This window comes from Panthera pardus, unplaced genomic scaffold (genome assembly GCF_024362965.1).
Source record: "Panthera pardus isolate Hobbes unplaced genomic scaffold, ASM2436296v1 HiC_scaffold_16, whole genome shotgun sequence".
Lineage (NCBI taxonomy): Eukaryota > Metazoa > Chordata > Mammalia > Carnivora > Felidae > Panthera > Panthera pardus.
The window spans coordinates 46,384,840-46,396,818 of record NW_026526721.1 but is presented as its reverse complement, the minus strand read 5'-3'; the positions used below and the strand labels follow the sequence as shown (position 1 = coordinate 46,396,818).

Below are 11,979 nucleotides of genomic sequence, written 5' to 3'. Positions count from 1 at the left end.
TCACTGTCACTCCCTGTAACTGTACAAATCACCAGACTAGTCTCCAGATAGGCTCTTCCTGGCTTCTAGTCTTGCTCTCACTCCAATCTATTCCTCACCTTCCTGTCTGGTGGAGCTTTCTAAAATAAAAATTGGATAATGTAACTCTTTCTTAGAACCCTTTAGCTGTTTATCAGTGTTATAAAAATAAAATCCTGACTCCTTAGCCTGTCTTAGATCTTGCCCCTCTCAACTTTTCCGGATTGGTCTTCAGTTCCTCCTATTAAATCAGCAATAGTTAACCCCACTCAGCTCCCTTAACATGATTCATCATGGTGTCTGTGAGTCAGCCTACTTTGTTTTTGGCTTCAGATCACCTTCCCCAGTTTGTCTTTTTATTCAAGATGCAGCTGGAGTTTCATACTCACCATAAAGGGGTCCTTGAACTCCTTCCACTGTGGTATTGTGGCACTAGTCTGTAATTCCAAAATGGTGCTGACAGCAATGAATTTGTTCACCTCCCCCACAGAATGTAGGCTCCTCTGATTGAACTTTTTATGTCCACTGTCTACATTAGTCCTAAAGCATCTTAGGGTCCAACAGACATCCAATAAATGCTTATTGAATAAATTTGGTAGAAGGGTTTAACACATGAGGGATCTATAGGGGAATTGAACAAGATGATCTCCAGAGTCCTTTCCAACTCTTAGCTTTTCACTTGAAGATATCAGTCGCTTCCAAGATTTTGAATATCACATCCACTTGTGACTTTTACCTATGACTCGAAGGCACTCCTCAACCTGAGTTTTAGACCCAAATGTCCCCCTGCCTGTTATATAACTTCAAATACTAGCTGCTGAGTATCTCAAATTCACTATGTCCAAAATCAACTCACCTGCCTACACAACCTGATCCACCTTTCCAGTTTTCTGTATTTGTTAATGACACCATCCTCCTCTTAGGAACCCATGTTAATGACATCAAGGATGGCACCTTTCTCCTAAAAGCAATCAACTGCCTAGTCCTGTGGATTCATCTTTCCAAAAGACCAGTTCCTTTTGTCACTGCATTTACTTACAGTCTCCATCAAATTGCTTGTGATGCTAATTGGCATTTGTTGCATTCTGACTTTCATGATGTGTTTCCATCTCTGTACCAACACTAGATCCTAGAAGATTTCTGTATTATGGCTGCAAATCCCACAAGTCTTTGCATAGGGTTTACAAGTAGATAGCAGGTGGTCAACGACTCTTGGTAGAATGGCTGAATGAATGTTAGGATGTTAGGTTTAAACTGCTTTGGGGGCATGGATCTTGTTATATGCTTTTTTTTATGTCCCGCCCCCAATACAGTAAATATAGTAAAAGGCATAGGAAACAAGAAATACATATTTTTTTTAATATCCAACACTGCACCTTTTAAGTCTGAGTTGTTGCAACAACTGGCTGTAATTAAAAAAACAAAACAAAGCAAAACAAAACAAAAACACGCTCTGCTTTCTTAGACTCAGCTCTCAGCTAAAACCATCCAGGATCCTGGTTTCCCACCCCTTCCAGTGGCCTGATGCGCGGCAGGGGAGGAGCAATGAACAAGCTGGGCTTGAGGAGTCAGGAGAGCGGGATGGGGGAAGTCCCGGAAGTCAATGACCAGTGCGAGCAGCCGCCCCAGCGAGATCAGCTTGGGCTGCCGTCCCAACAATAACAGGCGCCCGGGCCGGGCAGGGCTGCCGGGGGCCCGAGCTTGGGGGCGGAACCCCGATTGGGGGAAGCGGGGTGGGACGCTTTCCTAAGGCTGCAGGGGATTGGAGGAGAGAGAAGAGGGGCGGTTGAGCTCAAGGAGTGGGCCGGGGACCTAACGGGCCGACTGAGGAGAGAGCGTGTTGATTGGGTGGCTCGGAGGGAGACGGACCGGAGCCAACTGCAGATTGGCCTTGGCGGGCCGAGGAGGCGTGGTCAGTGCGCGCCAGAGGGAGCGCGAGGGAGCGGGCGGCTCGCCTGCCAGCTAGCTAGCCGGAGCCCCGGGCGTGTGCCGCGAGTCGGGGTTGGGTTGAGGGACGCGGCGCGGGAGGCGCGTCCTCCAGCTCTGCCGCAGCGGCCCTCCGCGGCTCGAGTACCCCGCTTCCTTCCCTCTCTTCCCCAGCGCTCTGGTCTGGGGTCTCCGGATAGGGAGCGGAGGGAAGGAACTAGAGAAGAGGAGGCGAAAGCGGAGCAAGGGGCAGAGACGGTCCCGGCGCGGGGCGTAGCGCGCGGTGCCTCTCGCTCTCCCGCCGCAGCCGCCGCCTCCTCTCCCGGGGCTCCCGCACTATGCAGGCGGACAGCCGGCCGCCGAGATGGGGAGCCGGGCGGCGGTGAGAGCCGGGCGCAGCCCTCCCCGTCTCCGAGTCCGGGCCGCGGCCGCCGCCCCCGCCCGGGCCGCGCTCCCCTTCTCCCGCCCTCGCCCACCCCGCCCCAACTCCTCCTCCTCCTCCTTCCCCATGCCTCTGTTCCTCCTGCTTTTACTTATCCTGCTCCTGTTGCTCGAGGACGCCGGAGCCCAGCAAGGTGAGTGGTTCCCGGGGAGCGCGCGGAGCCCCAGGGGCGGCGGGGTCGCAGGGGAACCTCCGGGATGCCGGGTCTCTAGACGCGCGGGGGAGGTGCAGTGCGCTTGGGTGCGTGACCAGACCAGGCCCTCTCCGGGATGAGTTGCAAAGGTGGGCTCTGCCCCTTGTCCCCCAAGTTGGCGCGTCTTTACTTTTTGACCAGGCCTTTGGTGCTGCTGAAAAGAGAGAAGTGAGACTCTGCTGTGAAGGCCTCCTTTTCGGTATTGGATTCTTCTTGGAAAAATATTTGGGAGGAAAAAAGTTTTGGAGATGTGACCCCTAAAGTTAAGCTAAAATGATGGACAGAGTAGGAAGACAAGATAATTAAATAGCATCTTAAACCAGTTAAAGGCAAGTGGTGCTAATTATCTTTTGTGAAAGTGCTCAGGTTCAAAAGCGAAGGATACTGATTCTGGTTAGCTTTGAGTTTTGGATTCAGTACAAGTCCTTTACGATCCCTTCCTATTATTCCTGCTGGTGGTCTAGATTGCCTGGGTCAGACACTCATTCTGACCCAAGGCAACGTGCTATGAGCATTCCGAGTTAAAAGGGTAAGCCCTTCCAGAAAGTGACAGAACTTTTTTTCCGTCTACCGTCCTTGAAATACCTGTTTCAGAATTGAGCAAAACTGTTTATTGAATAATCATCATAATGGAAAGAGAATGCAGGGCTGATTCCTCCTCCGGCCTTTAGTACTATTTTCAGGCAGTGAACTGCAATTTTTCAATCAGTTTGGCATCAGTTATTGAACACATTTTCCCATTGTATTTCCTTTTTTATTGCAGTGAGAAGAATATGGATTGGATTGTTATTTATTACTGGGAAGATTTTTTTTTAAGTTGATCTCCATGTTTAAGTCCAGCTTAAATGTTGTTCTCATATGGTTCTCAGTAAAGTGTGGAATCATGGCCACAGCCTGTCGTTATGAAAATGCCGAAACTTTGACAGGCATGTGGAAATAGAATCTCACAATGAAGAAAAATGTATTTGGTAAAGTGACCTCTTTTAGTTCTAGGCACGTTTCTACGCCATGTAACTTAAAATTTAGATGCTTAGCATTCAGGTTTTTAGTTAGTTTATCTTAAATAAATTCCTGAATCAGCATTTAATAAAATAAAGTGTGATATCTCCTCCTTCCCACCCCCCTATTGAAGTTTTAGAGCCTGTGCATGTATTTTCCTTCTAGTAGGAGAGAGAAAAAACGAGAAGGCTTGCATAGTGCTACAACTAGTTGGGACTTTGTGGTAGGCATAGTACTCAGTGGTGTATGTGTATTAAGTCATTTAATCCTCAACACAACCATCTGAGATAGGGATGGTTATCCCATTTCAAACATAAGGGAACTGAGACACAAAAGTTACCTTGATACAGAAAGGAATGTAACCGTATAAGCAGAATGCTCAGTTTTGCTTATTTCTAGATCTGAAGTGTTCATATCATGTTTTTAAAAATCATCTTTGAGCAGTATAGAATCAGTTCTGTGTCTCCTCACCAAATGAGACAGTTTCCTTAGTTTTTGGAATTTCTCGAAACTGGCCTAATTAACACACAACATTAACTTATTTTCTTTCAAGGTTTGATTTCAGGGTTTGTATTTTCTTAAGTTTATTTATTTGAGAGAGAGAGAGAGCCAGCAAGCAGGGGAGGGGCAGAGAGAGAAGGAGAAAGAGAATCCCGAGCAAGATCTGCACTCCCAGTGCAGGGCCAAGACACAGGGCTAGAATTCACGAATCCTGAGATCGTGACTTGAGTGAGCTGAGGTCAAGAGTCTGACGCTTAACCGACTGAGCCATCCAGGTGCCCCCATTCAACTTCGGTTTTTTGCACAGCGTTTTAACAAACACATGGTTCTCTTTCACAGCAATGTCTTATATAAGCAGTGTAGATTAGCACAAATAGAAAGGATGGTGTTAATTTAAAAGACCCGATTTCTAGTTCTGCTAAGTTGATAGGGTAAATTTTGTGAGGTCACTTAATTTCTTTGTACCACAGTTTTCTACATCTGTGATAAGAGAATAACCTATTCCATAGCCTTAAAAAAATGAAATGATAGTACATAGGATTTTGCAAAGGGAAAAGTGTAATATAGCTATAAGTGATTATCATTATTAATTTTGAGTGTATTAAGTTGATAAATAAGAACCAGTTAGGTATACATCACTGGAAACAGGAATTGTGTGAGATTTCAGTTCCCCTAATTTTTAAAAATTATATTTTTTATCCAAAGGACCCTGATGCAGTCGGTGATAGAATTGCTTTTAAACCAGTCTTAACTAATCTAACAGACAAGCTTTGGGATCCAACTGGTATTCCCTCACATAACCTGAAAAGAAATCTAATTTAAAAATGAAGAGCAGTGTTTTAAAACTCCATTAGAATTTTTAATAATGGGAATGTCTATATTTTGTAGTGTTAAGTGACAAACTGGAGTTTTTACTCTATAAGTCTTTGGAAGAAGACTGAAAAGAAATAAAATAGTAGTTGTCTTCTGGGTATTTCTTTATGCTTTTCCATATTTTCTGTAATTAACATATAGTCAAAATATAAGCTGTGAAAAAAATGTTTTATGATATTTCAGTTTTTTTTCCCCCTTTGGCCAGTCTAGGTAGAAATGCATTTAATGTATATGTTGAGGTAGAACTGTGCTTCAAATTTTTTTTTAAATCTTGCAGATATCATTTGAAGTAGCAGAAGGTATTACTCTCATTCCAGTTACAGTCGACCCTTGGGCTACACAGGTCAAACTGCGCCGATTTTTTTTTTTTAATAAGTGTGTTAGAAAATTTTTTGGAGATTCACAAACATTTGAAAAAACTCAGGAACTTAATAGCCCAAAAATATGTAAAAAATAAGAAAAAGTTATGTGTTATTATAAGAATATAGCATATAACACCAGTAGCATACAGAATATGTGTCAATCATCTGTTTATGTTATATGGAAGGCTGGTAGGGCTTCTGGTCAACAGTAAGCTACTAGTAAAGTTTTGGGGAGTCAAAAGTTATAGGCGGATTTTTGACTATGCACGGGGAGGTCAGCGTGTTTAACCTCTGCGTTTTTCAAGGGTGAGCTGTAATGTCATGTAATACTCAGCATATATTCTGCTGGCAGTGATTTTTCTTTTCATTTGGCTCAGAATAAAATTTATCAGTGGTCTGAAAATCCGTCAGCCCTTCCCAGCAGAGATGTCTTTTAACCAGTCTTACTTCATTAATATACATAGATTGTATTTATTCACATCTAATTGTACTATGATGGGTTTTTTGTTGTTGAAAGCCTATTTTACTGTAACACGTCTTTCTAAAAAACTTAAATTGGTTAAATTTATTATTTGCGTATTTGATTGCATATTTACTGTAATAAGTATATTTAATAGGAAGTTGAGAGTCTATGAATGATTCTATGCCCCTGATTTACTTTATTTATGAATAGCAATTTGTGTCCCCTCATCTCAGGATCTCAGCTTCCTCATTTGTGTCCTAGAGGACTTGCCTCCCTTTTTGGGTTAGATGTTTATTTGAATGTGGTAAAATATCAGGACATTAATCTAAAAAAAATTTTTTTAATGTTTGTTTTTGAGAGAGAGAGGCAGAGAGAGACACACACACAGAGTTCGAGGAGGGGAGGGTCAGAGAGAAAGGGAGACACAGAATCTGAAGCCGGCTCCAGGCACTGAGCTGTCAGCATAGAGCCCAGCTCAGGGCTCGAACTCACAAACCGTGTGACCATGACCTGAGCCAAAGTTGGACGCTTAACCAACCGAGGTGCTCCCCAGGAAGTTAATTTTTAAAATTTATTAAGACTGACTTGTTTATACCTATTACCGTGAAATATTTGTGAAGGTATTGATTTTTGTTTGCTAATAAATCTGTGAAACAAGTCAGGTTCTTTCTTAATCATTCAGTTCCGCAATGATGTCAGAACTAACGTGCGGGGGGAAAAAGTTGTTTTCTGTCAAGTAATGCCTTTATTTGGCTGTGACGCAGGTAAATAATTTTTGAACAATATTTGTGAGTTGTCAGAAATGAACACTTCTGCCTCAGCAGTGAACATTTGTAATTCTAATATTGACATTAGGTTAATTTAGAATTTTCCATTGTCTTTTCTTGGTCTGATAAAACATTTGGCCTCTGACATGTAGTTTTGTTGAGAGGCAAAATCAAAGCATCTTTTTTCTGCTGTTTCCGATTAATTTCGCACAGTGAAAATTAGAAATACAGCACAAATTCCAAAGTGCTAATGATCAGGTTTAAAATCCGTATTTTTAAAACTTGTAAATGAAAAATTCATTGTAAAATTACAGGTCAATGATTTTTAGGTAGATTTCCCAATGTTATAAGCAAAGAAGAAACATTATTTGCCTATGAAGATGGTTAATAATTCTATCTGAACATCTAAGGTTCATTCTAGAAGAGCAACATAAGAACAACACCTTAATATCCATGAAATTGGTGTAGGTGAAAGTACCAGTGCTAGAATTAACGTGACAAATGAATTAATTTCCATAAAAAAAATCATAAGATTATAGTATGCGGAAAGACTCCATTTACATAGAGGTAGGTTTTAAGTTTAGGATTATACTTTACAAAATGACGTGGGATGTGAAAGCTCAGGTGGTAATATTGGGTGTTAATTGAATGCATGCAAATAAAGTTCCTGTTTCAACTTCTTGATCAGCTGGAAGGATGTAGAATGATGACCTAAAATTGTTAGGATTAGGAAAAGCTTCATAGAGATAGTGAAATGTGGTTGTTGAAATATGAAGTGAGACAGGCAGTTTTTCTTGTATGGCTCATGGATTCAGTTTACTTTATAAAAACCTTATGGCCTTATCATTGTATTTTTTAAATATTGTACAGATAATGTGATTCTAAACCAAAGACTTAATTGATAATTATCCATAGTTTTACCCCCTAATGTATCAACTTATGATTTTTATGTTTCTTTCTATTCTATATTCACACACCTACATAATCTTACATGGTTATAATTTTAATCGTGTTGTTATGTTCTGTAGACATATTGTGTTGAAATTGTGTATTGTGTAGGCTAATTTAACACATGCAAGTATACTTAAAAATATAGCAAAAACTTCAAAATGTAAAAATTCATTATTTATGAAGTAATTACTCTATTGTTCAGAATTGCTATTACAGCATTTTCTTTAGCGCATTTGATTAAATTCTTCATTCATTGTGGGATCTTTTGTAAGAAGGTATTTCAGTTCAAAATATTAGCTTAGAAACATATAATGCAGGTCACCTGGGTGGCTCAGTCAGTTAAGCGCGAACTTCGGCTCAAGTCATAATCTCGTGGTCCTTGGGTTCGAGCCCTGAGTCGGGCTCTCTGCTGATAGCTCAGAGCCAGGAGCCTGCTTTGGATTCTGTTTTCCTCTCTCTCTGCCCCTCCCCTGCTGGCAATCTGTCTCTTTCTCAAAAATAAACAAACATTGAATTAAAAAAAAAAAACATAATGCTAATTTCCAGATTATTACATGGAAATCAACATAATCCACAAGGACAGAAAATAGAAATATTCAAATAAACTAGTATTTAATGAATGCCAGAGTCCACTGAAGCAGATGGGATAATGGGGTGATCTTAGAGGACTGCTAAAACATTGTCTGTTAGATCAACGTGCACTCTGAAGGATATGTAGTTGGAAGAAAGATGTTGATTAGTCACTTGAAATTATGGGGAAGACCCCCTCCAAGGTGCAGCCTCCCTCAACTAAGCTTTCTGAGAGTAGGCCAAGTTTCTTGCATGGCTTTTGTTGAGTAGGGTGCATGTAAGTTTGCAGTCAAAACTGAATTGCTTGGTTGGTCAAAGAAAAGATGCTAATACTCCTCTCATTAAGAACTTATAGCAGGAAGTAGTACCAGCTATGATGAGCTCCCAGAGATGTGTGCACATATGTCAGTACAGTCTTGAGACATTTAGAGAAGAGTAAAATATTATAATTGTCTTCGGAGAACCTACAGTCTCATTGGGGAAATAATTCAGTTGGATTATATCTAAAAATAACCGGGGGAGGTTGCATAGTGCTGTGGGTTTGAAGGGAGGAAGAGCTCACAATGCCTAGGGAAATAGGAGAAGCCTTGCTGATAACTGAGTGAGCTTTAAAGGACTGGTATGTTTGTAGTCCACGGGGATGACAGACATTTGAGAAGTAAAGATCACAGCATCAGAACACCAAGGAGTCAGGAAAGCATGGGGGTATAAAAGCTTGTCCTGTTGCAGTGAGTAGCCAGACTCTAAGTACCTGGTCCTGGCTTACTACTTCCTCCTTTTGAGCCCCCTACCTTGCACCCCTGCCTAATAATTGGGCAGATATTTGCTGGTTGGTTATGGCTGGCAATGGTTCTGGGCCCTGGGGTACTTGCCTTCCTGGAACTATGTTAATACTTCCATAGTGTGTCCGGCAGCCTCTTGATCACCTGTAAGATACATTCCAAATTCCTTTGAATGTTACACATGTAATTGTTTTTACAGTCTGGTGTCTATCTTCTTCTCTAACTTAATCTTATACCAGCATCCCCACCCGTTTTATATATATATTTCACGTGTAAGACTTATTGCTCTGAGGTATAATTTCATGCTTTTTTTGCCTTGTTCCCTATAGTGATCTCTTTACATATGCTATTTGTCTATTTAAAAAGAAAGAGCTTTTTTCTTTCCTTGCATCCTTGGTAAGTTCCTGATCTTCCTTCACAACCCTTCTTGGGTATTATCCCTGAGAAGAATTCTTTAACCATTGCCCACACACTCCTTCCAAGATAGTACTTTTCACTTATTTCTTTGCATTCATTATTCACACTGGGTATTTAAAAAAACTTAAAAAAAAATTTTTTTTTTGAGAGGGGGATGGAGGTGCAGAAAGAAAGGGAGACACAGAATCTGAAGCAGACTCCAGGCTCTGAGCTGTCAGCACAGTGCCCAGTGTGGGGCTTGAACTCACAAACTGTGACATAATGACTTGAGCTGAAGTCAGACAACTAACTGAGCCACCCATTATTCACACTGTGTATTAAATATTTGTTCTGACAGAGATTTTTAAGTTGTCTTCTTATTGTCTTCTCATTGTCTTCTTATATCTACTAAATTGTCATTCAAAAATATGAACTGGGAACCCATTGCTGGAGTGAATCTGCTGCCCCATGTACATTATTCGACATTAGTGTCTGGGCATTTGCGTGCCCTTCATGTTACTCTTGTCTAATCCCCACAGTTAGCTGTCAGAGCCCGGGCTTCTCAGTCTCATGGTACTAGAGCCCTCTCTTGGACCTTACTGTGTACTTGCTCAGGGCCTAGCATGTCCCAGCCACCCTCTTTCTGGGAGCTAGACCTCTTTGCTCCCTCGGTGAGAGAAGTCCTTCAGCTAGAGCCAGAGCCATGGCTACTTAGAAAACAGTTGTGCCCGTCTTGTCAGTAACAGCCTAAATCAGTGTCAGCAAGTTGGGTCTCTCCTTTGCCGGGTCTTTCAAACTCTGATTTCAGTGCTGACTGCTGGCCATCTCCAACATTACCAAAGAGTCGCACTAATTTTGGTTCTCACAGTTGCCTGCCTCCTTTTTCTTTGGCAGCTGCAGTTCCTGGAGAATAGTAGTTTCAGTAATCTGGTGTCAGAGGAAAGTAATGAGAAATGAAGGCTGGAAAGGTCAGTGGGAACAAAATTGTGGAGGACTTTGCACTGAGGGGCAGACTGAGGTATTAGCAAGACATCAAACTTAGGTTCCTCTGCCTTCATCTGGTCCATTTGTCCATCTCTAGGGTCACTTCCTCAATGTGGCCTCCTACGTCTCTCATTCTGTCATGCCCTTCCTCTTGTCCTTGACAGATCCCCAACCTGGCTCACATGCCAGTCCCCACTGCCTTTCTCTGGTTCTGGATAGCCCAGGGTCACTGGAGAAAGTCATGTGTCCCACTGTGACTAGTCCTACCACCAGTGAGGACTACTGATCAAATCTCCCATGGGGCTTACTGCTCAGCAGGAGCACAGTGGCCCCTCCACTTTGTAGAGCTCAACTCCTACACAGCATACCTGCCTCACCTTTCCTTCTTCCCGAAACCATCTCTTCCACTTATCCGAGCACTGCTTTATCAGGGAATGTAAGTTGTGTTTAAGTAGAATTTAAACTTGAATGGGCTTCTTACTCTGTACCTGGAAACACGCTCAAAACCCCGCTGGCTTGTATACATCTTTCCTCTTTGCTGTTTGCTTGCCCAGTACCTTGTATCTGGTTTTTTCAGTGACAAACGTACTAACCGATTGACTCTGTCTGTGCTGTACATTTTCTGAGTAGCTGGTGCACAACAAATATTAGTTAAATGCTGATTTCCTTGCAGTCTAGTCTCTGCTCTACTGAAAGTATCATTTAAACTGTCAGATTTTTTTCTTTTTGGTTTTGGCTTGTGTTTACTGTGAACAGCCTGAGCGCTTTCTTGGTCTGTCTTCACCGTTTTGTGCTTTGGTGGACTTTGAAAGTATAGAGAAGAGACTTTGGAGTCAGACACTTGGATTTAAATATTAGGCATATTGACCATGGCATCTACTTAACGCTCTTACGTGTTTAAATACATAATTCACCTCGCTTTCTAGAATGTTTGAGGGCTGGGATCAAATCTGTTTGGGAAGTCAGTAAATTTTTATTCAGTGAGTGAATAATATGAGCAGAGGTGCTTAATATATAAGTAGATGACAGGTTTGAGGATTAGGAGAAGGGTTGGAGACTTCGTGGTAACTGAGGGAAGTAGGGAGATACCCCTGGTAGAATACCCAGAATGGGGGAGGAACTGAACAGCATCAGTGGTTGGCAGTAAGAAGCCCAGGAACATGCTAGAGAAGTTGCAGTTGGTTCAAAAAACTGAGCCAGGGAAGGAGAATTTTAAGGAGGGAGGGAAGATACAAAGGAAGGAAGGAAGATGGGAGGGAAGGAAGGGCCAGCGATGCCAGATAATATGGAAAGGTCACACATGATAAGGATGGAAAAGTATCCATTTGACATGGTTTGGAGTCGGGTTCGGAGCCAACGGCCAAGGGAGAATTCTTGGGACGTTTTCAGTGCAAAAAGGTGTTTTTATTACAGCACGGGACAGTACCCGTGAGCAGAAAGAGCTGCGCTGGGGTTGTGTGAAGACTGACTGATTATATAAGATATTCTATGCTGTGGAGGGGAGGATGACATTAGGTCCCCAGGAGGTTGAGTCTGTAGGTTTCTGGAGATTGCTTTTTTCTTGTAAATCATTAAGACAGTTGCAAACTGATGGGAGACTCCTGCATCACTGTGCTATCAGATAACCGTTGTTTCTCCCCTTTCTTTGTTCTTGGGCAGCCAGGAGTGCCCGGGGAAGGTCACACCTGGGAGGTGGAAGGGGTTGTGGGTATGTGCTTGTGCTTTGCCCTCAGCTTGCCTTTCGCTCCTTCA

The 11,979-nt window shown here is 42.3% G+C and overlaps 1 protein-coding gene across 3 annotated transcripts in view; it reads left to right on the top strand.

The window, feature by feature from the left end:
• Positions 1-1,948: 1,948 nt before the first annotated feature.
• DCBLD2 (discoidin, CUB and LCCL domain containing 2) overlaps positions 1,949-11,979 on the top strand; it is an 88,363-nt gene continuing 78,332 nt past the window's right edge. The window contains exon 1 of one of the 3 annotated variants that reach the window (XM_019448138.2): positions 1,949-2,519. In XM_019448138.2, the coding sequence (XP_019303683.1) occupies positions 2,309-2,519 (211 nt within the window). In that variant the 5' untranslated portion in view covers positions 1,949-2,308. The remainder of the gene's footprint in view (positions 2,520-11,979) is intronic. The other 2 variants (XM_019448137.2, XM_019448139.2) reach the window with 2 other exon arrangements.